The sequence below is a fragment of the Gobius niger genome (assembly GCF_951799975.1).
Source record: "Gobius niger genome assembly, chromosome: 8".
Lineage (NCBI taxonomy): Eukaryota > Metazoa > Chordata > Actinopteri > Gobiiformes > Gobiidae > Gobius > Gobius niger.
In genome coordinates this window covers 6,149,479-6,176,707 of record NC_136859.1, presented here as the reverse complement: position 1 = coordinate 6,176,707, position 27,229 = coordinate 6,149,479, and the positions used below count along the sequence as shown (strand labels likewise).

Sequence of the window (27,229 nt, the reverse complement as noted above, 5' to 3'; positions counted from 1 at the left end):
AGGATTATGCCGCCTTCATGTGCTCCGGTAATTACGGTAAACACCAGTTGTCGAGTAGAAAATTGCACATGAACATGAACGCCTCCTCATCCCGAAAACTGGGAAACACTTTTGAAATCCGAGTTTCCGAGATGAGGAAACATTTGACCTGTTAACACGAAGGGGAGCGGCAATCATTTGTTTTTATGCCTTTAGCTGATTGTTATGAAGCCCACACTTCATTCAGCTGTTTCAATACCAGCCTTTTCTTACTTATGAATAAAAGAAGTCAAACTTGCTGTGTTTTACGGAGCTGATGAGAAATGCAGTAGGTCAGCGGTTTGTAGACGACTTTCTCACATGAATTCCTTGGTTTACAAAGTATTCTTGTGTGTTGCCACAGCTACTTTTTGCTTGATTTTAAAAGTAACTAAGTTAGTTACTTAGTTAGTTAGTTAGTGGTCTTTTGTGACCACAAGAGGTCGCTACATCGCTGCTGTTGATTGAATCTGATTCAGTTCACTGCGCCTCATGTTCACCTCGTGATGTGGACAAACCAAAGCCGTTTCCATTAAGATTACGACCCTCAGCTCTCTGCTGCCACCTCCAGGTAGGACTTTCTCTAAGTTTGACTGTCCAAATGTCTCTTCAAATTTGATGAGGTGTTTTGCTTTTGAAGATAGAAAAACACTTTGTTACCAGCACGGACTGTACAACGAACCTTAATATTGGTTCACAAACTCACATAACTCAAATAGTGACTACACTAACCCCAAACAAAACCTTAACCCTAAACCTAACCTAAACCCAATTCTAACCCTAAAACCACATCTTGACCCTAAAACAGTCCTTCAAATAAGTGAGGACCACCTAAAATGTCCTCATTTTACAAAAATGTCCTCACTCTGTTGCTTAAAAACATAAACTGGTCCTCTCAAAGTTGTAAGTACAAGAACACACACACGCACACACACACTTCCATCTTAGTGAGGACACTCATAGGTATAATGTATTACCCAGACCCTAACCCTAAGGTTAGAGCCCCTAACCCTAACCCCAAACCTAATCTAAACCCAATTCTTACCCTAACCCTAAAACCACATCTTGACCCTCAAACAGTCCTTCAAACAAGTGAGGACCACCCAAAATGTCCTAATTTTACAAAAATGTCCTCACTCTGTAGTAAGAACAAGTAGAAAGTACAAGTACAAGTACAAATACAAGTACACACACACACACACACACATACACACACTGCAACTAAAGATTATTTTGATAGTCAATTAATCTACCGGTTATTTCGACCAATCTGGCCTGGCTGTGAACAGTACTATAATAGGAAATGGTGAATGTTGCCACTGCCAGATGTTCATGTATAAAACACTACATGCCCCAGCTTGAAAAACAAAGTAGGTTTCAATCAAAAAAAATAAAAAATGCTCATGTTACTCCTGCTCGATTAGTTGTTGTAGTTGACAAATCCGATAGCGTCTGCATTTCTGAGCCACTCGTCTAACTTTCCTGAGATGAAACACTATGACATCAGGTCTCCACGTCCATTACTGTAAGTTATGTGTAATTTTTGTTCCTGTGGGAGCTCATTCTGCTGATTTCATTCATATCGTCCCGTTTAGTACCAAGCTTAATGTACTCACACGAGCCTGGGTAAACCTCAGAGGAGCCGCGGCTGCATTAACGCTACACCTGCAATAAAACCTAACAGCTTTCTCCACTTAAAATGTGCTGAGGTCTCAATTTGGGCTTATTAAAAATGAACCCTGGATTATCAAATATACATAGGGTGCTTTGTGCTCGGCTAATGCGCCTCTTAAACCGGTTTTCGGAGCAATGTTTTGAGTTTTCCTCGTAACGTGACGCCCGCCTCTCTCGGCTTCTCCGCAAATCGTTTTTTTTCTGCTCTTTTCTCATCTCCTCTTTACAAGCGCTGTCTCCATATTTCATAAGGCGTCGTGTGTGTGCTGTAATGTCAGATCCTGTTTAACGCCTGCAGCTCCGCGGCGCCGCAGCCTCCAAACGCCCTGATTTGTGTGCAGCACAAACGGGACATTTAGCCCGGTTTGTGTTTTTGACAATTCGTTACAGCTTCATACGCGGAAAAAGGAACGAGGGCGAGTTTATTCTTAATGGCATTTTTAGAATATAAAATGTTTTCTCATGCATATACACATAAGATTCTTCTCATTTTTCAAGGATTGCTTTCATTCTAAAGAGCCTATAGTTTAAAACGGGGGGCGGTGTGCAGAGCCAAGAATTAAATGGCGGTATCTCTGTCAAAATGTAGATTCTATTTTGGTTTAACATTACAGGGTTATATCAGGATTTTTGACATAGGGCCTCATTTCCTAGTTATCCAGAGTGTTGCTGATTTCTGGAGATATTTTTTTTTGTAATTCATGCAGTTCTTATATTTGAAGAGCTACGTGGTGCTAGGCTAATGCAAGGCTAGCGCATTTCTATGGTATCAGCTAGCCTGCCTTATAAACAGTCTGACCCGCTCCACAGAGCACCTGAGGCAAATCACTTATAACACCAGACTAACCATATAAATGTCTGTGTCCATAGAATAATTTTTGGAATATAACTGACCTTGCATCACATGAATGATCGCATTTTGAGGGACTATTTTCTAGCAGATCACTCCGCCACTGCGTAGCTTATACAACCACGAAGCTGATGCTGCTCAAATATAAGTTATTTTAAATGCAAAATGGTTAAAATTATTCTGTAGACACAGACATTTATATGGTTAGTCTGGTGTTATAAGTGATTTGCCTCAGGTGCTCCGTGGAGCGGGTCAGACTGTTTTTAATGCAGGCTAGCTGATACCATAGACATGCGCTAGCCTTGCACTAGCCTAGCACCACAAAACTCTCCAAACAGAAGAACTGCATAAATTACAAAATCAGCAACACTCTGGATAACTAGGAAATGAGGCCCTATGTCAAAAATCCTGAAATATCCCTTTAATATCCAGAGGCGGCTGGTCCATTATCGGTGGTGCGTAGGTTTGTCACGATAACAAATTTGAAGTTCAATATATTGAGGCAGGAAAGTACCGCGATAAACGATATTATTGAGTAGGGCTGTGCAATGAATCGAAATTCGATTACAATTTCGATTATTACACTAAACGATTACAAAATTAGCATAATCGGAAAAAAAAGCATTTCATTGCGCTGGGAATATTTTCCCTTCGCATTTCTCGTGCCATGGCTCATGCTTTTGCCTGACATGAAGAAAAACAAACAGCGATTTGTGATGATGTCATCAGGCCGCGCTGCTCAGTTTGCTTGCGCAGGTGTGAGGGCTGGCCAGCAGGGGGCAGGTGTGAAACAGAGACCTCTCCTTAATCGAGGCAAACTTGAAATCATTTGTACTTTTATGACTGTTCAGAAAACAGAAAATATTCAGCATAGATTTTTTGATTAATAAATATCTAAATAAAATAAAGACTTTTTTTTAGAGGCAACAAATAATCGTTTGAATAATCATGATTTCGATTATGACCAAAATAATGATTAATATTTTTTCAATAATCGAGCAGCCCTATTATTGACTGTAACGATAGTAGATACTGTCAACTCTCAGGCGTATAAATGACAGTAAACCTTTGTTCTAAAAGTGCATAATCACATCCTAAAATAACACACAAGCTGGAATCGGATATCGGAGCTGATACTGGCAAAATGACAATATCAGGTATCAGCTACAAATATCTGACACTGAACTGATACCTGTTTAGTCTCTCACCGCTTTAAAAACACAATTTTTTTTCTGTCATTTTGAAGAGCAGAACCTGGAGAATTTAATCGCCGAGTTAGTTTTAACCTCTGCAAATGTGTTTTTCAGTGCAAAATGCTGCGGCTAGCGACAGTATGCTAATGCTAGAGGCAACTAATCCAAGCTGGTACAGAAACTATGACTGTTTCACCTAATAAAGCAAAATGTCCACTGCTGGAGCGGCCAGGTGTTTTTTTTTAGTTTATGAATGCACATTTGTAACGCACAAATCATTTTTAGTGAGTATATTAATGCAACCTAAAGCCTGTCATTCCCCAAGGATAATTAGTGTAGAAAAGTCCACTGATCTTTGTGTGATGTTTTCCATTAGCTTATTAATAGATGTAATTGATCTGCAACATCTTGTTTGCAAGAAAAGATCAGACTTTATTGATTTGACACTGGAGAAAAGAGACCATTCATGTTTTCACTCACAGCAGCCATTATGAAGAAAATCTCTTGTATCGGTTAAAGGAACAGGCCACTGTTTTTCCATATGAGATATGTTCTTACCTGAGCTTAGACAAGTTGATGCGTACCTGTCTGGTCTTTGTGCATGCCCTCAGTCATGCACAACAACCAAAGATGTTGTTAGCATTTGGCCTCTCCCAATGCATTCCTATGGCTCCAAACGCGGTGACGTTAGAAGTGACCAAGCTCCTCCACGGGCACAAAGACCAGACAGGTACAGATCAACTCGTCTAAGCTCAGGTAAGAACATATCTCAGTATGGAAGAACGGTGGCAAAAAAGTGACAAAAATGCAACAAAAAACTGCACTGCTGTTTTATGAACGCGTTGTGGTGAGGAGGGAGCTGAGTCCAGGGCAAAGCTCTCGATTTACCGATCGATCCACGTTCCCACCTCAACCAATGGTCATGAGGTTAGCTGGACCCTTCGGGTGAGGAGCTCAGTTATCAGGGAGGAGCTTGGAGTAGAGTCGCTGCTCCTTCACGTCGAAAGGAGCAGCTGAGGTGACTATGGACAAGGGACAAGGCCAGGACACGCACTTGGGACTATGTCTCCGAGCGGGCCTGGTGTCACCTCGGGGTGCCCCCTGCTGAGACTGCTGCCTCATACAAACGTAGCAAATTCGCTTAAGTTAACTTAAGTTCAGATCCTGACAAAACTTTAGCATTTGTTTATTTATATGGATCCCATTAGCTGAGAGCAATAAGCTCAGCTAGTCTTCCTGGGTCCATTACAAACAGCTTTTACATGTTCATACAAAAATATGTCTATGCAGTATTTTAAAAACAAATATAATAACATGTATATATATTTGGCTTAAAATGTACATAAATGTAAACATTCATAATACTTTTAGGAGCAAACTCACTCACAAACATGACGCTTCAGATTATTTTTGAATAGTACCTTATTTCTAAGTTCACGAATTCCAACTGGAATACGGTTCCAGGTAGATATAGCTCTAAAGAGAACTGTTTTCTTCATGAAATTAGTTTTAGGATGATGTGTTATATATGACCATTGGACGCCATTCTAGTATTATGCTTATGCACACAGTTTAACAGGACAATTTGATTAAATATATAAACAGGCATTTTGACTATATATATATATATATATATATATATATATATATTATATTAAGGTGCCCAATGTGACTTGTATTCTTTGACTTAGATTGAGCCATGACAGAGTAGAACATACATGTGCTCTCTGTTATCTGTTAGTTTTAATTGAGCATCCAAGGACAAGTCTCGCTGCCTTGTTCTGAACCACTTGTAGCTTTGCTAGATCTTTCTGAGCAGTGGAGGACCACACTTCAGAACAATATGAAGTGCGCTGACCGGATCATTCCTCTGACTGTTTATACCGGCTTGAACCTATAAACTCTGAGGGAACATAAGTATCATAATAAAGTAGTAATTGCAATGATGCTTTAACGAATGCAGCCTCGTAGATGCCATTATTAAGTCGATGTAGCGGCAAAGGCAGTGATTTTAACTCTGAAGCAGCCATTTTACATCTTAGTTTTCCAACTCGATTTTGAAGTGCCACCATTTTCATTTGAGTATAGATTTCGAGTACTTCATCCATCGCCCCCAGCGCTGCACATATCTCCATTTCCACTTTTCAGACTTCTCTCTCTTTACGAGCAGAAGTCCCGGTGTTTTAGTGCGGCTCTGATCAAGTGCAGCTCTCGGAGGGTTCTTAAAAAAGTGCCCGTTCTGCACTTACCACCGTCGCTGCCAGTTTCCAGTCTGCTGCTTAAGCACTATACGGAGCAAAAACGCAAACTACTTCAAGAAACCCTGGTTATGACTTCAGCGCGGTACAGCGGAATGAGTGGGAAAGACTCAGAGCGGATACGATCGGCCTTTTAGCGTCGCACCGAGTTAAAATAATCATGTTAAAACCAGTGACATTTTGGTAGATCTTCCCAATAATGTCATCAAAGTGGTCATAGTTACAGGTCTATTCTACATATTGACGGGGGAAACCTGTCCATCATCTATTAGGAGAACTGGAACCAAACCAGAGACTTTATTACTGTGAGGATATGAGTTGTTAACCATGAAAACATCAGCAAAAAGCACAAGGTTTTATCCGACACCAAATATGGCTTTTCTGTCCTCGTTTTCCCTGTGTCTTCTCTGTTTTTTCCTTCCACTAAAACAATCTGAAACTCTACTTTAATCAAGCTCAATAATCATCATGGGAGTACATCTCGTGGAATTTCTCACATTTCTGCCTAAATTGGTCACTAAATGTGGTCTGATCTTTATTGAAATCACAAGAATGAGTAAACAGGGTCTGCTCTAAGTAATACCACCCAAACACCCCCTGAATCTCGCTGAACTGCAGCAGTTTTGTAAAGAGGACTGGTCAAAGATTCATCCTGATCATTGTGAGCATCTAATCTGCATATAAGAAGGATCAGCCATATATTTAATACAGGGGTTCACTTACTTATTCCATGCTGTTCTCAAAGTCTCCGTTTTTTCAGCAAAATATCGTGATAAACTTGTGAATTCATTTTTCCACTGATGATAGCAAGTTGTCCAGGCCCTGAGGCAACAAAACAGCCCCACAACATGATTCTCCTGCTCCAGACTTCACAGTGAGGAGAGGGTTTTGATGTTGATCTGCTGTTCCATTCTTCCTCCTCACATGACGTTGTGTGTTCCTCCCAAACTATTCAACTTTGGGTCCAACAGTCCACTGAATATTTTTCCAGTAGTGCTGGAGGAGCATCCAAGTGCTCTTTCGCAAACCAAAGTTTAATATTTTTTGGGAGGAACACACAACGTCATATGAGGAGGAAAAATAGAACAGCAGATCAACATCAAAACCCTCTCCTCAGTGCAGTGTTAATTTTGACAACATATTCTATTTTAGTTTTAGTCTTTTGACTAAAATGTAGTTTAATTTTAGTCAAGATTTAGTCAAAAAAAACTTTTCAAGCACAAACCTGTTCATTTGGCAGTGAATTTAAATGATCTGAGGCTCTTTCAGACTGTCAATAGAAGTTTGGATGATTTTAGTCTCTCCTTTTAATTTTTATTTAGTCTTATTTTCGTCGACTAAAATATCTGGACATGTTAGTCATAGTTTTAGTCTCATAAGGAACGTTTAATTTAGTTTTAGTCCAATTTTAGTCGTCAAAAATATCACTTTGACTGAAATTAAGACTAAATATTTTAGTTGACGAAATTAACACTGCCTTAGTGTGAAGTCTGGAGCAGGAGAATCACGGGGGTTGTACCGTGATTTACAAGATTGAAGTTGTACTTCCAACAAAATAAAAGCTTTTAGGCAACATTTACTGAGAAAAAGTATCTATCGAACACAATCTCAAATCTCAAAAACGCTGTCTGATCCCGGCACTGTTTTCACCTCCACATCTGCGGCACACTGAAATTACCCGGATGCTAGAGGAGCCCTATAACGTTTTTTCTATTCTATTCATGAAGAAATTGGGAAATCTCAGTGGGTCTATTCTAGTTAAAAAGGTCAAATAAACAAAATGAAACCGAGTGTCCCCCCGCTGGAAGAAAGTGTGTCCAACTACAGCCTAGGGTATTTATATTAGGACTGTGTAAAAATCAGGGTTTGGAAACGTCCGGCCCAGGGGCAAAAGCCGATTCTCCTGCATAGAACCTCGGGCCCAAAAGAAGATTATGAAAAATGCTACTAGAGATCAAGTGATGTGCAGAGCTGGGGTGTAGAAGTTAGTGCTTTACTTTGGGCCCAGATTTTTAGATAAGGAGGAAAATTGGCCCGCCACAAAGCAAACTTGTATTGTCCCAGTTGTAAATGTATAGTTTGTACTTACGATCTTATCTGGCGGAGGGGTGCTGGCGATGTAGCACTTGATCTCCCCTCTCTCCCCGCGAACGGCGTACTGCACCGACTCACTGGAGATGATGGGAGGACCTGGCCCGCAGAAGAAGAAGAAGAAGAACACAAAAGACAGAAAACAGGTGAGAAACAACGACAGAGAGAATGGATTGGAAGAAGTCCGTACTTACAAATGTATTCTTTGAGCTTCGTGCTATTTTTACATCTCTCTCTTTACCCTCGGTTCTTCAAACTGGGACAATGAAGTCTATATTTAAATAGTTTATAGATGAACTTCCTCGTTCTCCAGCACACAAAACAGAACTAATTTGCAGAAATCTATTCGCTTCGTTGCCTGTTTCTTTATAGACCGAGGTAGGATTTATAAAGTATAAATCGCTGCGCTCCTCGGTAGGAAAGTTCAGCGCTTGACATATTTGCTTTGGCTCCGGTTTGGGCCTGAGAAATGAGCCTGAAGCACGGGGTCAGAATAGGGACAAAATTAATCAGGCCAGATCGCTCCCACTGTATACGCAGCAGCATTTATCACGAAGCGGAGCTCATATAACCCCACTGTAGATCACAATAACATGCTCCCAGCTGCAAATGTCAGGCGACTGCGCGCTCGTGTTACGGGCGAAGGAACCGGCGAGATCACGTACGCTGTGGGCCACAAACACTTCACACCGAGTCGCAGAGAAAGAATAAAACCTTACAAGCCTAATGTCATATAAAGGGGCTTAAATATACCGAAATTTGTCTGGGCTGTGTCTGAATGTCCACACTGTTCCATAGGGCACTATATCATGGTCACGCACTATATCATTTCCCACAATGCATTCTGAAAAGTAGTGGTCAGTGCACGGGTCAATACAGACCACAATGCATTTCGAGAGTAAGAGGAGAACAGACAGGTCTTTGAACTAAACACGACACGAATGAAAACAGCTTTTCACGTTTTGTATATTTTTCATGAATATACCACTTGTGCTTATTGATTGTGAACCACTGGGGGCAGCACTGAATTATTCTAATGTATTTTAATATGTCTGTAAATAGGAATGGCGATTGGACTGATGCAGAATGAAATGTAGTGTAATTGGTAATGTGTTATGTGATTGACCATGTGCTTGACTGTTAGAATGATGAATGGTCATGCTGTATATTGTTATTTATTTTGATGTAACCAGGGAAAATAGCTATTAAGCTATAATCTGGTGCAGTACATCTCTGTCTCTTTGAGCTTAAAGGGACTATACAGAGTTTAAAAATGTAAAAACTAAGTATTTGCCCCCTACATGTTCCAGCCATGTCCATGTGTAGAATGAGCTCAGACCTGTTCACCACAACTGCCTCGAAAATCCTGCACTGTCCCTCAAAAATGTTAATTCGGATCCGAAGGGCCGTCATGCACAAGCTTAATATAGAACCTGCAGTTACTCTTAAGACCTGTGGTGGCAGTAGTGAGCATAAAATGACCAACTTTCATCTAGTCTCTTTAATGTCTCTGTACATTGTCCCTTCACTAAAGATTCAAGTAAAGTAAGTAACTTGTATATAACCCATAACAGTGAAAAGTGGCTAACATTAGCTGCTGACTTCAATGAAGGTTCTTGAGTCGTCTTCTGTACTCTGTTGTTGAAGTGTCAAACATTTCGCCTCTCATCCAAAAGGCTTTGTCAGTGCACAGAGGTTCAGATAAAGACCACAGAGAGGAGTTCAGCTTTGCTCAGTCCCTCCCCTCTATTAAGAGTTATTCTCCCTTAAAGGTCAAAATCTTTGTAATCTTTGTAATTCTAAGTCCTAACGACCTAACTCACCCCTAATCTCAGCTGATCACCGCTAATAACCTGCCTGTTGATCTGTCCTGGGCTGAGTTTCAGCCTCATTAACATGACTGAGCCCTCGAGATACAGTAAGCAAGTTCCTGTACACTGGAGAAAGATCAAATCGAAGTCCTCCATTCCGGTTCATGGAAGAGTTCTCCTTCAATCTTATTTGGGCAGCGGGCTGAGCTGAACCTCAGTGCACTGACGAAGCCTTTTGGATGAGATGCGAAACATTCGACACTTCAACTACAGAGTACAGAAGACGACTCAAGAACCTTCATTGAGGATGGGTAACACCTGTACGAGTGAGAGCCTGCACAGACATGAGCTGCTGACCTTTAGTTTTAGTTTTTAAATCAGGGGTGTCCAAAGCTTTTTCAAATACAAATACCATCTTATCTCTCATCAATAGCTTAAAAAAGTGCTTGAATCAGACCATTGATGCTGATTTTTTGGCAGGCTTGGACTGTCTTGAAATAAGATTGCCCTTGGAACAAGTATAAATTCACTTAAAATGAACTAATTCAACTTCACTTGAAAAGAGACAGAATAAATCTGCTTTGAAGCTATTTCTAAGACAAGATGGCATTTATACAGTGAATGCATTCAAACATTCAACTCTGTTCAAGAGCACTTTAAACCATTCCCTGCACTTTTATTTATGCTTGGAGCCATAATGCCAGCTCTGTCTCACAATAAAAAGATTTTAATTGCGTGGTTTTGCAGTAAAAAGTACCATCTCTGACAGTCTAGTGTGGTACTGTATGTAGTAAATGAGGAGTAAGGGTCGAGGGTGGACATCTGGACACATAGTTTTGATTCCTTGGTGAAACTGCGGTGACGTACCATTGACAGTGAGCGTGACCTCGGTCTCTCCGACTCCGATCCGCGGCACGATGGCCTTGCACACGTACTGCCCCGCGTCCGCCTGGCTCACCGACTTCAGGTACAGCTGGTTATTGTTGCTCAGGACCTGCACAAAACAGAGGAAATCGTGCAGTCTTTTCAGTGTAAAACGGGATTGCGGGTTCTGACCCCAGACCATTTGAGAACCACTGATCTTTATCATGTGACAGGCGCTGCAAGTTTATGTTTGTCCTGGTTTGCAGCATGGCACCTTTGCTTTCCCTCACAGTGGCCTTTATGACACTCCAGGATCAGTTGTTTTTATGGGTTTGTACAAGAAACTGTCCAGAAACCCCAAAACAATTAATTCTGGAGCCTCACAGATCCCATTGTGAGGGAAAGCAAAGGTGCAACGCTACACTCATAAAGCCACTGGGTCACTACAAGGTCAAATATAAACATTAAGATCTTTTTTTTTTTCACTTCAAAAGTTGCATAGTGCACCTTTAAAGGGACTATAGGGAGTAAATAGGGAGAAACATGTTAAAATTAAGTATTTTCCTCCCTCTACATGTTCCAGCCGTGTCCTAATGTGTAGAATGAGCCCAGACCTGTTCACCACCATCCTGTCACTCAAAAAGTTTTCAGTCCGGGTCTGAAGTGCCGTCATGCACAAGCTTAATATAGAACCTGCAGTCATGCCCAAGACCTGAGGTGGCAGTAGTGAGTATAAAAATGACCAACTTACGTCTAGTCCCTTCAAAGTATTATTTTATACTTTGTTGTAAATCATTTAACATTGTTAAAGAGCTCTCTTAGAAAAATAAGTACAGTCATGTTGTCAATGTTTGGATCTGTTCGCTGTGGTCAATGTTGTCCTTGTGAATTTTCACTCACTGACAATAAATGTTCTGCTACTACTAGTTAAAGGGACTACACAGAGTTTAAAAATGGTAAAATTATCTATTTTCCTCCCCCTATATGTTCCAACTATGTCCTAATGTGTTGAATGAGCTCAGACCTGTTCACCACAACTGCCTCTAAAATCCTGCACTGTCACTCAAAAAGGTGTCACTTCAGGTCCAAATTGCCGTCATGCACGAGCTTTATATAGAAGGTGCAGTTACACACATGACCTGAGGTGGCAGTAGTGAGTATAAAATGGCTAACTTGCATCTAGCCCCTTTAAAAAAGTGGTAACACTTTACATTACGGGCCGGTAAGTCCGTGGTACTTAGTATATATAGTGGTAATTACTAGTAATGACAGTGGTACTTACAGTGTAATTACAGTGGTACTTACAGTGTAATTACAGTGGTAAGTACTAGTATTTACAGTGGTAATTCTAGGTTATTATTGTGGTACTAAAAGTCATAATTACTAGTCATTAGGGGTTAGGGTTAGGGAGACACAGAGTTACCACTGTATCTCTCATTACTAAGAGATACAGTGGTAACTCTTAGTAATGAAGGTCATACTTCTATGTACTTTGATACTTTAAATGATAGTTTCTAGTAGTTTCAGTGATACATCTATGGTACTTATTGGTAATTCAAGTACACAGTACAGCAGCAATTTATAGGTAGTAAATGTGGTACTTCTACAAACAAACATAAATTCTAGGATTGTGTGACTATAAAACAACATAAAACAGTATTAGGGAAAACGAGTACAACCTTCATTACTAAGAGTTACCACTGAATCTAGAAGTACACAACTTGTAATTCTCACTATAGCATCCTTTAAGTATCACAATAAGTACCTAGAATTACCAGTGTAAATACCAAGGACTTACCGGCCCGTAATGTAAAGTGTTACTAAAAGGGTGTTACATTTCCAATATTGATATTGACCTAATCATCCCACAGGTATTTGCTATTGCATCAATTCAAAAACATGTGGCATCCTTTATTTTTATAACACGCGTTAGTTATTCTAATCAAAAGCCGCACCTCTGAGTGAACTTGGTGGAAAACAACACAAGTTTTCTGTCTGTCTTCTTAAAAAAATCAATCCAAAGCCAGTCTTCCGAACGGCTCTAATCCCAAAGATTCAGCTCCCGTTAAATAGCCATAAATCCCCGTCACTAATAATAAATACTTCCCTTTCTACTGTTCCACTTTCTGGATGTTTGCCTCGCGCAGAACTTGGCAGGAAAACTATTTGTAAAACAGCAACACCTCACCTTTTAGCCACTGCTATTTTATTCAGCGTTTCTGTGCCAGAGAAACCCGAAGACGCCATGAATACTGATATGATCCGGCGCTCGGTGAGAGATCGCGGGTCTGCGAGGTGGGAGTGTTGAAGTGTTGGACCGCGAGGGCTGCTGTGACGAGGCCGGGCCGATGTTTAATTTATAAAACATGTTGATTTAGTCAGCGGGCGCCATTAAGGCTTTCTCCTACAGCCCTTTTCCAAAGTTGTTAGGTCTGAATTAATCATTTACGATCAGGAGTCTGCTAACCACCGGCATTACAGCTCAGCAAACATTTATGAGGCTTCGGGAGGTGGGCTGTTTTCTAAATTCTACATGATAAACCGGTGTGGGCTTGTGAGATTGGTGGGTGCTGGACAGGCTGTAGGTGCAGAACGGGAGGCACTTCACAATAACTGTGTCAACAAGTAACAACAAGGAAGATGTTCTGCCATTTTAACGCCTGAATAGATTGTTTTTCTTGCATTAATGCATGATATGAATGGTGGTCTATGGTTAGGGTTAGGTTACTTTATTTACACCCGTGGGTAAATTCGTCTTGGAATTCTGAGAACTAGTCAAATACCTTAATAAATCCTTTCCGTAGTCCCTGTGGGGGTAGTACAAGTGTTCATGGGATGATTGGAGGGTCTTTCATCTCCCCCCGGTGTCTCTGGCCAGAAAACCAGGCTTGCAACTTGACTGCCACCGGACCGGAGCCACCAATACACACTAATAGAATCACGACGAAGAAGCTAACATGCTAACGGGCAAAGCTAACTGTGGGCTAGCCCCACTTAAACAGTATTTACAGCCAAGTTTGAGTGAAAAAAATTGGATGTACAATATCCCTCTCCCTTCGCCTTTTCTGTCAGTGTAGTATTTACTCTCCAAGAAAATTAAGAAGTTAAAAAATTGCAACTACACCTACGACACCTGCAGTTGCGCTTATGGCCTCTAGGGGCAAGAGTTACTTAGTACTGCTTTAAGCTACTGGACAGTAACAAAGATAAAAAGCCGTGGCGGGGGCGATTAAATCCCTATTCCCTAATCCCTGTTAATCAAGGATAGGGCAGCGGGAACAAAACTTTTCTTAAAACTGTACGGATGGCTCATTGGCATCAAAAACTTACGCCCAGATGGAAGTGATCGAAACTCTGAATGCAAAGGATGCTCAGTGTCTTTTATGATACTTCGCGCCATCCTCTCTAACTGTTTATCATGCAGAAAGTCCAAACTGGTCTGAGGCTGGCCAATGACTTTACTTGTCTTTCTCTCTTTTCTCTCTGAGACTTCAGTGGTAACTACAGCCCAGATAAACTTCAGCCCAGATAAACTTGGGCCAGGTCAGTGAGCTGAATGAGGACATGATTAGGAGCCAAGACACTGATGGGTCAGGCTTATGAAACTGCCCTCTGGTCTAAAACCGGGTCGTACCATGCTGGAGCCCTTCTTGGTCCATGTGAGGGTGAGCGGAGGGTTTCCGGACCATTTACAGTTGAGTGTGACGTCTGAGTCTGCGTCCACAGTGACCGGTCGCGGCTCCACCACCAGGATCGGACCGACTGCAGGAAAGAAAGACAGAGAAGAAGGAAATCTGTTATTCCACTGTGCAGGCAAACATACAGTATTCAATGAAGCAATGCCAGTTCAATAAACACTGACTAAAGCTACAATGAAAAGTACGGCTCCATGAGAGGAGTTCTTCTCATGATCACTCTGGGGTGACTTCTGTTGAAACCATTCGGAAACAGGAATGAGATTCAGTCAAATACTTTGAGCTGATATTGGTCAGTGTCACGAGGTACTAGAGTCGACATGATGGAAGTTTTTAAACTCAAGAAAGGATCATGGATCAAACAAAAGGACCGTTAAGCATTCACTGATATGACTGTTCCTCTTTGGTCATCTTTGGCCTCTTTGGCATCACACTGCAAAACACTTGGATTCTGCTATTGCCAATACAAAACACGCTTCTAAAGACCAGCTAGACACATAAAATGCTATTTTCGCAGTGGGTAATGAAAACCAATATCTGGATGAGGACCTAACCCATAGAAATACAAAGGAGAAGCGGCGTTTGGTCCAAAGTATGCATACAGTCAGTAAGTCGGCTTTTCAGCGTCTGTTAGCCTGCTCAATGTATTTTTCCTATATCCGTTAGCATCAGCCATCAATCATCACAAATTATGAACAATCCAGATGTTTTCAGCTGTTGTCCACATATCGGCCACATTCCAGTGAGGTCAAAGACTTGTTAGAAATCATTCATGAATGTTCAGACCTTTGTAGATTTGACTTTAGATACAATTTATCCCAAAAAGGTGTAATCTGAGCTAAATGCTAACTCAAATTCAGGTAAGTTTCTGCTTTCTGTGGGGTCGGATGCACATCATCTTATAAGATGTTATGATAAAGAAACCACAGAAATTATATAAATGCTAAGGACAAAAATACACCTCCCCATATCTGGCTAACAAAATGTGTGCATAAGAACAGGCTCAGACAGTTTAAAGGGATATTTCAGGATTTTTGACATAGGGTCTCATTTCATTATTCATTTCTGGAGATTTCTTTTTTTGTTATTCATGCAGTCCTTATATTTGAAGAGTTTAGTGGTGCTAGGCTAGTGCTAGGCTAGTTCATGTCTATGGTAACTCGTAGCCTGCATTTAAAATCCTCTTCAAAATCATGGGGTCGCCTCCCAAACGTTGCCTTATCTGATTTGTAGAAAGCTCCTTTGTGAATTCCACGTCCGGCTGCAGGTAAACAAACTACTGTTGATCCGGTAACCGAGCAGATCACTCCGCCACTGCGTAGCTACAACCAGGAAGCTGATGCTGCTCAAATATAAGTTATGTTAAATGCAAAATGGTCATATTTCAAACATTATTCAGTCGACACAGACATTTACATGGGCAAGTCTGGTGTTATAAGTGTTTTTTAATGCAGGCTACTAGTTACCATAGACATGCACTAGCCTAGCACTAGCCGAGCACCACAAAACTCTTCATGTGGAAGGACTACATGAATAATAATATAAAACAATCTTCAGAAATCAACAACACTCTGGATAACTAGGAAATGAGGCCCTATGTCAAAAATTCTGAAACATCCCTTTAAAGCATTTCTGTGATTTAACTGTGAACATATTTAAATCTCATATTTGGCTGCCTTAGTTGGGTCTGTGGATAGTTATGTCTAACTTCAGACAAGTTGTTGATTTGTAAGAGCATTTTCTCATAATATTGTGGCTTTAAATCATCAATATTTGGGAAGTCTTTGGGGAAACCGCTGTTATGCTATTGGGCTTCATAAAAACAACTTGATTTGAAAAACTGAGCACAAATTAGTTTTCCATAATCCTGAGCAACAGCAATTCACAATTTAACAAGCCGTAATTAACCAGCCCTCCGTCTGAGACCGTCTCATCAATCTTCAGCTGAACGCAAAAGTTTTTCCCAAAGACTTCGAATGAAATGATCGTGATTCAGAACTCAGCCCTTGATTACGCCGTGATTAGACACATTAAAGCAGCGCGGGGGAAAGACTGAGGCTCCGAAATCTCTTCATTTCTACAGCGATAAGAACCGGAGGAGTCGACTCACAGTGCACGTCCACCAGGATGCTGACGTTGGTGCTGCCCACGGCGTTGAAGACCTGACAGGAGACGGGCTCCGTGAAGAAGGAGTGGTCCGCTGTGGTCATGAGGACACTCTCCCGGGCCCCCTCCAGGAGGACGCCCCCTTTGGCCCACCTGGGAATGACAAGCAGTACATCGAAGGGCTTACACTATTGGTAATCTTTGCTCCCAACTGGAAAGAGACTAAAAGGGATTGAGATAAACAAACTTGCTTCACAGTTTTGTCGTCAAAGCCAAATAGCACAAAGATACAGACGGCATCTCGTCATAAAAGGGGGAAAACAGAATCTATAGGAAACACATATAAACTTATTTATCACAAACAAATACAGTCAAGTCTAAGTCGGGCCCAGATGAAAGTTTATTCAGAGCAGATTGTTCAGTAGAAGCGAAAAAAACGGCAGTCGTAGCTAGTGCTAGCGTTAGCACGATGCAAACATGTAGCATCAAGTTAGCATTCTCCATTATTTATGTATTTATGGGCTGTTGAACTACTTTGCTCCTCCCCATGTCTTTGAGTCTTTATTGGGTAGAAATATATATTCAAAATTCAGCGTTTGTTAAAGTAGTTTTTGAATAATAAGAAAAAGTTTTCACCCTTAACTGTTTTCAAACATGAGCTGGGTGATTCCAGAGATGCCGTCTGTATCTATTGAAGTAAAAGACCAACTTTAAAATAAAATCAAGTCAAGTAGAAGACTCCTAAAGACTTCCCCCGCTCACTTCCGTCAATAACCTTTAGGAGTTACTGCGCGGATGTTTTGCTCCTCGTATCATTACGCCTCACAATATAGTACCCCTTTTTATCTGCTTATAAAATCGACATTTCTGTGTAAATATACTTCGCATGAAAACACTTCACGTAACGTTATTTAAATAGGGAACATGTGGAAGAGCTTGGTAGCTTCTATCGTGAGCTTTTTTGGAGCTATATGACATGTGGGAGAGGCTGCGTATGTGCTCCGCTTGCGTGACAGAGCGCACGGACAAAGACCAGACGGGGATATATTAACTCGACTAAAGTGAGGTAAGAACATATCTCAGTATGTAAAAACGGTGGCCTATTCCTTTAAGGCTTAGCGAGGACTATTCTAGAATTTAATGAGCACCGGCAACCTTTGGGAATTTAACTGCTGACTTGAATTGACTTCAAATCATAACAACAGCGCCCAAGAAGTGACTTCCTGTTTTGATCCAACACACCAAAATAAAAGCACACAGCTCGTCTCATTGATTAGTTCAGCAGGTACTTGAAATAATATAATTGAATACACACATTTTAAGTGTTTGTCTGTTAATAGTTAGGTAGAAAGGAAGTTGAACTAATGAACTGCTGAACTAATGAATAAGACAGAGCTTTTATTTTGGTGTGCTGGATCGAAACAGGAAGTCACTTCTTGGGCGCCGTTGTTATGATTTGTTATGCAAATGTAAATTTGATTGGATTTAGTACACAGGTAATGGATAGAATGAGGAATCCTAATTTTGTGAGAGTTTCGTGTCACCTCAAAAGAAACTATTACGATCACTTTCCAAATGCAGCCCATGTAGCAATTTGGATGATGATTACTGTGACAATTGTGGGTATTTTGTCCTGAAAGTTTTGGAGGATTTTCGCAGTAGAATTGGTTGAGATAAAGTATAAAGGTCGTGGTTATTATGAGGAATAACAATTTTGTGTCTCCTCAAAAGAGATTATAGTAATCCCTCTCCAAAAGTAGCATTTCCAACACGGTGCATTACCTGTTCAGTCACCACTGACGTCATGCAAATGAGGCATACACGACCTTTCGGATAATGATCACCGTGACAATTGTCGGTCTTTTGTCTTTGAATTTTCTCAGATCTTAAAGCAGTACTAAGTACCTCTCGCACCTTATTAATTGTCTTAGAGAGTAAATACTACGCTGACAGAAAACTTGGCTGTAAATACTGTTTAAAGTGACGCTAGCCCGCAGTTAGCTTTGCCCGTTAGCCTGTTAGCTTCTTCTTCATGATTCTATTAGTGTGTATTGGTGGCTCCGGTCCGGTGGCAGCCAAGTTGCAAACATGGTTTTCTGGCCAGAGACACCAGGGGGAGATGAAAGACCCTCCAATCATCCCATTAACACTTGTACTACCCCCACAGGGACTACGGAAAGGATTTATTAAGGTAAACACGTTACTTAGTACTGCTTTAACAGTAAAATTGGTTCTCAGAAACACAAGTTGAAAATGCCGTCACTGGTGGCTGTATATACCACTTCAAATCATCAACACATTTTCAAATACTGAGATCATGCGGTCCCGGTGACCCTCCTGTCAAACACTGACAGTCCTGGGCTGCACCGACAGGGTGTTGACAAGGCTGTGACGTGGAGGAAAAACAACACTCTGGAAATAAACACAGGAGGTGGTATTCAGTTGAAAACTGTTAACTACAGCTCTTGCTTTCATCAACAACAAACCGGTGGAGGCAGGTGGAGTCCTTTAAGTACCTGGGTGATGATGGACTGTTCATTGTCATGGAAACACCACTGATTTAATCTGTAAAAAGGCTACAAAGAATGTGTTTTCTGTGGTCTTTCGGAGCTTCTCGTCAGGTTCTGTTACTTCTGTTATTCTCAGTGTCCTGTAATGCTGTCTCACTGTCACGGCCAAATCTGGACGGAGACACTTGATTAGCCTCTTAACCCCCACCTGAACCAAGCCCATTTTCTCCAGTTTGGCTTTACCCAAATCTAAAAGCGTCTTGAAAAAAATGGTAGTGATGGAAATGCAACCAAAAAGTGACAAAAGAAACAATGACAAAAAAAGCAACAAAGAAGCAACAAAAGAGAGACAAAAACGTGCTGGAAAAGCATAAAAAAAGACGGTTAAGACGGGGTAAGAAATTAAAATCTGATTGTAGGACAGCCCTTAGATGGACAGTATGAGGCCGCGTACCATAACCACACATTGCGTGTTCTAAATAGTTTAGCTCGAAAGTTAATTTTGAAAGAACAGCATTTGGCTTTACAAGCTCTAAATGTACATGGGACAGGACGGCCTCATGGTTCTAACCGGGCCTCTTGGTCTCTCAAAAGGGGCTTCTGAACCGCTCTTTGTCTGACCCGTCACCTCAGGCCTGTTTGCCATGGGAGACCCTATGCTCTGAGGATCAAACCCCTCCACCACGTTCAGGCGGCGGTTCCAGGAGGGGATGTACACTACATATGCACTTAAAATCAGACACCCAAAATCCAATGTCCAAAAAGAATGTCTGTAGACAATTTTTTGTATGCATAAGATGCCTTAATTCCAATAGAAAAAGGACTTTTAAGTCAGTAATCTACTCCAAACCTCCTCCAATGTATTTTCTCTTCTGCTTAAATCTGGTTAAAACCATTTGCACAGACCGGTCTGTCCAGCTGCAAGGTTCAATACAACATCATTTCTTTCTGGTGTCGCTCCAGAGGTTACATTAAACATCCTTACACCGGACAGGGCCTATTTTATTACCATTACAAACCATCATTCTCCCCGCGGCAGTGACTGGAAGTGCTAACAGCAGTATTTGATGAGGGGTTAAAGACTCGCCTCTCCCTCCTCCGGCTCCTCCCCGCGCTCCCCTCTGCCAAATGTATCTAAAACCCCCCATAACGTCCTGCGCGAGGCCTATTAAACGGACTTTTAATACACGGCGGATGGGCAACGAGCCGAAGCACCTGGCAACCGTCCCGCATAGGATACACCCCCTCCTAAAAACCACGCGCTGTTGGCCACTTAGCCGGAGAGGGGGGGTGGGGGGGGTGCGCGGCGGTGGGTAACGCTGCATCATCAGGTACAAATCAGTTGTTAATTGCGCCCCGGTTCAATACTGTCACCGATTCTGGGGCTGTAAGCACAAATTAGCCACCGGGCTTTTCTCCGGAGAGTGTTACGAGCAGATTGGAGCAGACGCCACCAGAAGTATTGGCGTTTAATGACGCCGGAGAGTAACAAAGCGGCACTCCACGCCGGCTGCTGCTCAAGTTTTAGAAAAGAGGACGAGGAAAAACGATGAGAGGAGGCTGGGTAAAGGCTTTACAGTGATGGTCTGTATAATGTCTTACACATGTAATGGATTGTGTGTAATTGAGCGCCTGGGCCTGCGATTTGAGGCAACATAATATTCAATAATGATTCTTAAGTCATTCCTTTCACTGATCTCAGCTTCTAATCTGAACGCCCAGTGCCATCACTTTGGCCAATGAGATAGGCCATCTCATCTCATTGGGCGGCACGGTAGCGCATCGGTTAGCGCCTCCGCTTCACAGCTAGAAGGTCCCGGGTTCACTTTCCACCAGGACGGGGTCCTTCTGTGTGGAGTTTGCATGTTCTCCCTGTGTCTGCGTAGGTTTCCTCCGGGTACTCCGGTTTCCCCAACCACTAAAAACATGTGCAATAGGTGAAGCCTCCAGCCAGGTGATTCTGACCATCAGCCTGGCTCCACATCATGGAGATGGGTCCCCGGGCGGGGCACGGCCGTCGACCACTGCTCCTTACAGGTTGCCCCAGTTAAATGCAGAGGACAAATTTCCCTACGGGGACAATCAAGTATACAAACATAAGCTGTCCCGTAAACCGGCCAGTCAGGTCCAATCAGGAAAGAAAGAAAAATCTTTAATAAAACTCTAAGGCTGTGACGCTTGTTGATGTAGCTTGTGTGAATGGCCGCTGAGAAAACGTCAGAATTACTGAGATATGTTCTTACCTGAGCTTAGACGAGTTGATACGTACCTGTCAGGTCTTTGTGCGTGCCCTCAGTCACGCAAAACGACCAAAGATGCTGTTAGCAATGTATTCCTATAGCTCCAAACGGGGTGAAGTTGGAAGTGACCAAGCTCTTCCACGGGCACAAAGACCAGACAGGTACGAATGAACTCGTTTAAGCTCAAGTAAGAACATATCTCAGTATTTAAAATGGTGGCCTGTTCCTTTAAGACATTATTACTTCAGTTTTGCAAATCTTTAAAGGACTATTTTTTCGACTTAGCACTATTTCGCACCATTCATTCTACAGAGAGGGGGTCATTTACATGCGCTAAATAGCGAGTGCAAGCCGAGAAAAGATTTTTATTTGATTTTGCCTGTATCACAGTATAAGAGCCTCCATTCTGATATGTGAATTACAGAATGCTTCGCCTGCTGATACACTTTTTTCGCCACACTGATACACGCACTACTCATTTTGAACATGAACAAAAGCTTGGTAAATTGTTTGGTTGTCATGTGGTGCCCGACTCAGCCACCTTGGCTGCCTATGCCCAGGGCTGGTCCTGACAGAGTCTCATGTGTTGTGTTGCCAGATCTTATGGCTACGGACAAACCTACCACTGTTAAAAGGTCCAATACATGACTTTTTTTCTTTTTTCGTAAAGTTAAATTATTTTCCCCTCTTGTGTGTAGCTGTATACTGTTTGTAAATGTTGTATTTAGTAAAAACACGAGCTGCAGTACGGTCTGGATTGTATTATGATTTACGGATGCTTATCTTCAATATGCAATAAAAAGGGTAAACTTTCTTGGACGCCTGTTGGGGGACACTAAGATTTTTGGACTAAGAACGTATTTTCGCAATATCTGCTGAGCTAAAACAGTCAGTGCCTAAGAAAGTCCTGATACAGACCAATTATGGAAGTATTTTCAGCTCAAGATAATAAAGGCTGAAAGAAGACTCATCAAACATTCACACTGTGTCACATGGAATATGAAACTATACTATACTAAAATACAAAAACAAACATTATAACAGGGTGAAGAGCTTGAGTCTGACCTGTATCCCATGATGGGGGGGTTGGCGGTGGCCTGGCAGGTGAAGGTGACTCTCTCTCCCTCCAGGACGGAGCGCGGCTCGATGGACAGCGTCACCGTGGGAGGGTCTGGAACACACGACATTACACTTTTATCTATACTGGTGAATTATTGATATAAGACCGTAAGAAGATCCAAAAGACTGTCCGTACGGTGCACATTGAGCATGACCGACGTCCGCTTGCCCATGGGGACGGCCGGGTTGCTGGCGATGCAGGTGAAGGTCCTCCCGCTGTCCGTGTCCGCAGGCGTGATGGCCAGGTAACTGCGGGTGGTCACGCGCTTCCGGTCCGGCAGCACCTCCTGTGGCAGGGAGGGGAACAAACCAGTAGATCAGTAAAGAAGTCGTTACCGTGTCCCTGTGTCTGGGTGACCTCCGATTTACACGACCAATATTGCCAAGTGCCAGCAGACCATCAGCCAGTGGTTCTCAAAGTGGGGGCCGTGAGCACTCAGCTGGGGGCCCCAAGATAATTTCAAGAAAAGAGAAATAAGCCTCTGTCTGTGTTCATTGTGTCTATACTTACAAGGTTCTTACAAGGTTTAAACATCTCTAATCCCAGTGTTTGGCTGAAAAAACCTTGTAGGTTATACTTAAAAAGAAAATGATAGTTTATTTGACATTATACCATGGTCAGTGAGGATTCTAATGCTAACTGCTGTGTGTTATTTTTTATAAAACCGCTCAGTTAAATCACAGATGGGCTGCTGTTTGGGAACCAGTTTAAGGTAAAACAGCGTAAAAAGTGAGATACATAAAGAGCGCCTTGGACTTAAAGGAATAGGCCACCGTTTTTACATACTAAAATATGTTCTTACCTCACTTTAGACGTGTTAATATATCCCCGTCTGGTCTTTGTCTGTGCGCTCTGTCACGCAAACGGAGCACATACGCAGCCTCTCCCACATGTCATATAGCTCCGAAAAAGCTCACGATAGAAGCTACCAAGCTCTTCCACGTGTTCCCTATTTAAATAAAGTTACGTGAAGTGTTTTCATGCGAAGTATATTTACACAGAAATGTAACATGTCGATTTTTTTAAGCAAATAAAAAGGGGGACTATATTGTGAGGCGTAATGATACGAGGAGTAAAACGTCTGCGCAGTAACTCCTAAAGACTTCCCCCGCTCACTTCCGTCAATAACCTTTAGGAGATACATTTCTGTGTAAATATACTTCGCATGAAAACACTTCACGTAACTTTATTTAAATAGGGAACACGTGGAAGAGCTTGGTAGCTTCTATCGTGAGCTTTTTCGGAGCTATGTGACATGTGGGAGAGGCTGCGTATGTGCTGCGTTTGCGTGACAGAGCGCACGGACAAAGACCAGACGGGGATATATTAACACGTCTAAAGTGAGGTAAGAACATATTTTAGTATGTAAAAACGGTGGCCTATTCCTTTAAATGATCCCCAGAACTTTGTACTTTTTTGTGTAGTGAAACTGCATCTATTATAGAAAACGCTAACTCAATGGCCGCCGCCTGGGCGCCGCCATGTTTATTTCCCATACCGACTTTGAAGCTAAGCAGGAAAGTGCCTGGTTAGAACTGGGATGGGAGACCGTTCCTCGAATGCTAAGCAGGGAAGGGCCTGGTTAGGACTGGGATGGGAGACCGTTTGGGAACACCAGGAAGCCTGGCGACAGTACTGCGTGTGTGCGTGGTTGGTGTTATTACATCCGCGGCCGGCCCCCACGTGACGAGTCCCACCGGCCTCGTGCATTGGCCACGGGTCCTTATGGACCGCGGTGCTGCTGTCCGAGGACAACCCGCTGTCACAAAAACGCGAGTGCATGAGATCTGACTGCCGTGCGTGTGCGCGCATCCAAACAGGGTGATGTGTGTGGGCGCGCATGTGTGTGTGTTCGTGCGTGTGTGTATGTATGTGTGCGCGTGCGCATCCCAACAGGGCGCTGTGTGCGCGTGTGTGCGTTCGTCTGTATGTGTGTGTGTGTGTTCGTGCGTGTGTGTATGTATGTGTGCGTGTGTGTGCGTGTGTGTATGTGTGTGCGTGTGCGCCCCAAACCTGCTCAAACACGAGCCTCTAATCAAACGCGCTGCTCCAACTGATTTATCCTCCGTGTGCGTAAAAGCGACAATGACACTACCACTTAACGAGCGCATGGCCTGCACTGCTTAGTTTTTTTTCTTTTTATCTTTTTTTTTACTTTGCTGCTGGACCATTTGCTTTCTATTTTGCTTTCACGTATTGAGCCCAGAGGTACATTTTATTCTAAAGCAGCTTGGAAAGCATTGCCAATTTTATTGTAAGGTTATAAATACTGTCTAACAACGATCATTAGGCTATTTCATTTCAACACCTACTCACTATTTTTTGGATTGTGCACTACCGTGATGCACCCAACCACGGGTCCTGCACCGTGAACCAAACCGTTAGAACTGAACCCCTAATATTTCTCCATAATTATTCCACTGTCTCTTGAATCCTGTTCCCCGAGTTTAGCGAAAATATTGTCGTTGTAGTTTATAAGCAAGGAGTACGGGTGCATCAAACACTCCAATTGCAGTTTGTTTGACTTTTTTTTTTGCATTCATTCTTTTACTCATTTGTAGTGGCCATAGTTTTTGGAATGGGTTGGGAACCACTGGTCTACAGCTGAACTGTGTGACGGGTTGGACATTTCTTTGTAATCACTCATAATCTCAGAATATCAAATGTGGAGACTAGCGAGGCCCGGCCGAAGGCCGGGTCTCAGCTAGTCTATTATAGAAAACGCTATCTCAATGGCCGACGCCTGGGCGCCGCCATGTTTATTTCCCATACCGACTTTGAAGCTAAGCAGGGACGGGCCTGGTTAGAACTGGGATGGGAGACCGTTTGGGAACACCAGGAAGCCTGGCGACAGTAGTGACTGTGTGCGTGGTTGGTGGTGGGGGCTGAGGTGCGCAGTGGACTGAATGAATACTGCCACCAATTGTACACCGACGAGCGTCTGGAAAAGCGCTATATAAGACTTGCCATGTTCATTTCCCAAAAATCCGCGGTCGGCCCCCACGTGGCGGTCCCTCCGCTCGCGGGCATTGGCCAGAGGCCACCACGTGACCGTCCCACCAGCCGCGGGCATTGGACACGGGTCCATATGGACCGCGGTGCTGCTGGCCGAGGACAACCCGCCGTCACAACAACGCGAGTGCACGAGATCTGACTGCCGTGCCTGTGTGCGCGCATCCAAACAGGGCGATGTGTGTCATCGTCACTCACCGCTAAACTGCAGCTGTAGACGCTCCGCACCGGTACAGTTACCTCCTCCAAAACACATCTGCGTCTCTTTGTTTACGTCTCTCCTGCAGTGACCGAGGCTGTGGTTCATTATAGATCCAGTGCTGCGTCATGTCAGAGCGCACACAACTGCGTAAGATCCAATCCTGGTCATATTCGGTCTCCAAAGTTATGTCTCCGAAAAAAAGTACACGCAGAAACACGACCTTCAAATGAAACGCGCTGCTCCGAGAGCTTCAGCCTCCGTGTGCAGAAAGCGAAAGTGAAACTACCGCTTAACGAGCGCATGGCCTGCACTGTAGCGTTTTTTTTTTCCTTTTTTTTTTTTTTCCTTTGCTGCTGTACCATTTTTTTTCTATTTTCCCTTCCCTCCTTTACATTCTATAAAGCGGCTTTGAAAGCATTGCCTATTGTATTCTAAGGATATAAACACTGTCTAATAAAAAACAACGTATTCTTTTTTAGATTGCACTTACACCGTGATGCACCAAACCACGTCTCCTGCACCGTGAACCAAACCGTAACAGCTGAACCCCTAATATTAATCCATAGGCCTACATGTTCCACTGTCTCTTGAATTCTATCCCCTGAGTTTATGGAACATATTGTCGTTGAAGTATATACGAAAGGAGTACAGGTGCATCAAACACTCCAATTGCAGTTTGTTTGAAATTATTTTTAGCATTCATTCTTTTACACATTTGTAGTGGCCATAGTTTTAGGAATAGGTTGGGAACCACTGGTCTACTTACTGCGGGTCTACAGCTATTCTGACTGACGGGTTATAGGGACTATACTGGACATTTCTGTGTAATAACTCTTAATCTCTGAATATCAAATGTGGAGACTAGCGAGGCCCGGCCGAAGGCCGGGTCTCAGCTAGTATTAAAAGAATGTGCTGCATCTCATGTTACACTTGGTATTTTTTAGGGCTGGGACAAAATATCGGATCATTTCACAATACTTTTTGCTGCAATACCAAGTATAGATACGTTATCAAGTATCACAATGCTTTCAATACATTTCAATCTTTAAGGGACTAGATGCAAGTTGGTCATTTTATACTCAATGCTGCCACCTCAGGTCTTACGCGTAACTGCAGTTTCTATATTACGCTCGTGCATGACGGCACAACCCGAAGAAACACCTTTTTGAGTGACAGTTCATGATTTTAGAGGCAGTTGTGGTGAACAGGTCAGAGCTCATTCTTCACATTAGGACATGGCTGGAACATGTAGGGGGAATATGTTTAACCTCTGTATAGTCCCTTTAACACTCATAAATGACAAATGGCACTTGGTTTATAAACTTTGGACACATGACATGTTTTTTTGTACACATTTTAGGGTGAACATATTACTTATCGGCCCCTAAGAATCGTGATTGTGCTGGTTTTTCTGTGGCCTTTCCTGTCGGGGAACAGCATCCTGCCCTGGGACTACAGGCACATTGAGTTGCCTTGCTTTGCCTTACAGATGAAGATTTGCCATTGTGGTATATTTACATGTGCACTTCGAGGACTCATGTTAATTAATATGCACTTTCCAATCTCAAATAAATAAAAAAAACAT

General features: G+C 42.5%; 1 protein-coding gene across 3 annotated transcripts in view; it reads right to left on the bottom strand.

Moving 5' to 3' along the window:
• Positions 1-27,229, bottom strand: part of kirrel1b (kirre like nephrin family adhesion molecule 1b) — a 224,307-nt gene that overhangs the window by 15,354 nt on the left and 181,724 nt on the right. For all 3 annotated transcript variants that reach the window (XM_079561018.1, XM_079561020.1, XM_079561019.1), the window contains exons 5-10: positions 22,566-22,716; positions 22,376-22,481; positions 16,565-16,713; positions 14,394-14,521; positions 10,763-10,889; positions 8,083-8,183 (exon numbers count right to left, since the gene is read on the bottom strand). In XM_079561018.1, the coding sequence (XP_079417144.1) occupies positions 8,083-8,183; positions 10,763-10,889; positions 14,394-14,521; positions 16,565-16,713; positions 22,376-22,481; positions 22,566-22,716 (762 nt within the window). The remainder of the gene's footprint in view (positions 1-8,082; positions 8,184-10,762; positions 10,890-14,393; positions 14,522-16,564; positions 16,714-22,375; positions 22,482-22,565; positions 22,717-27,229) is intronic.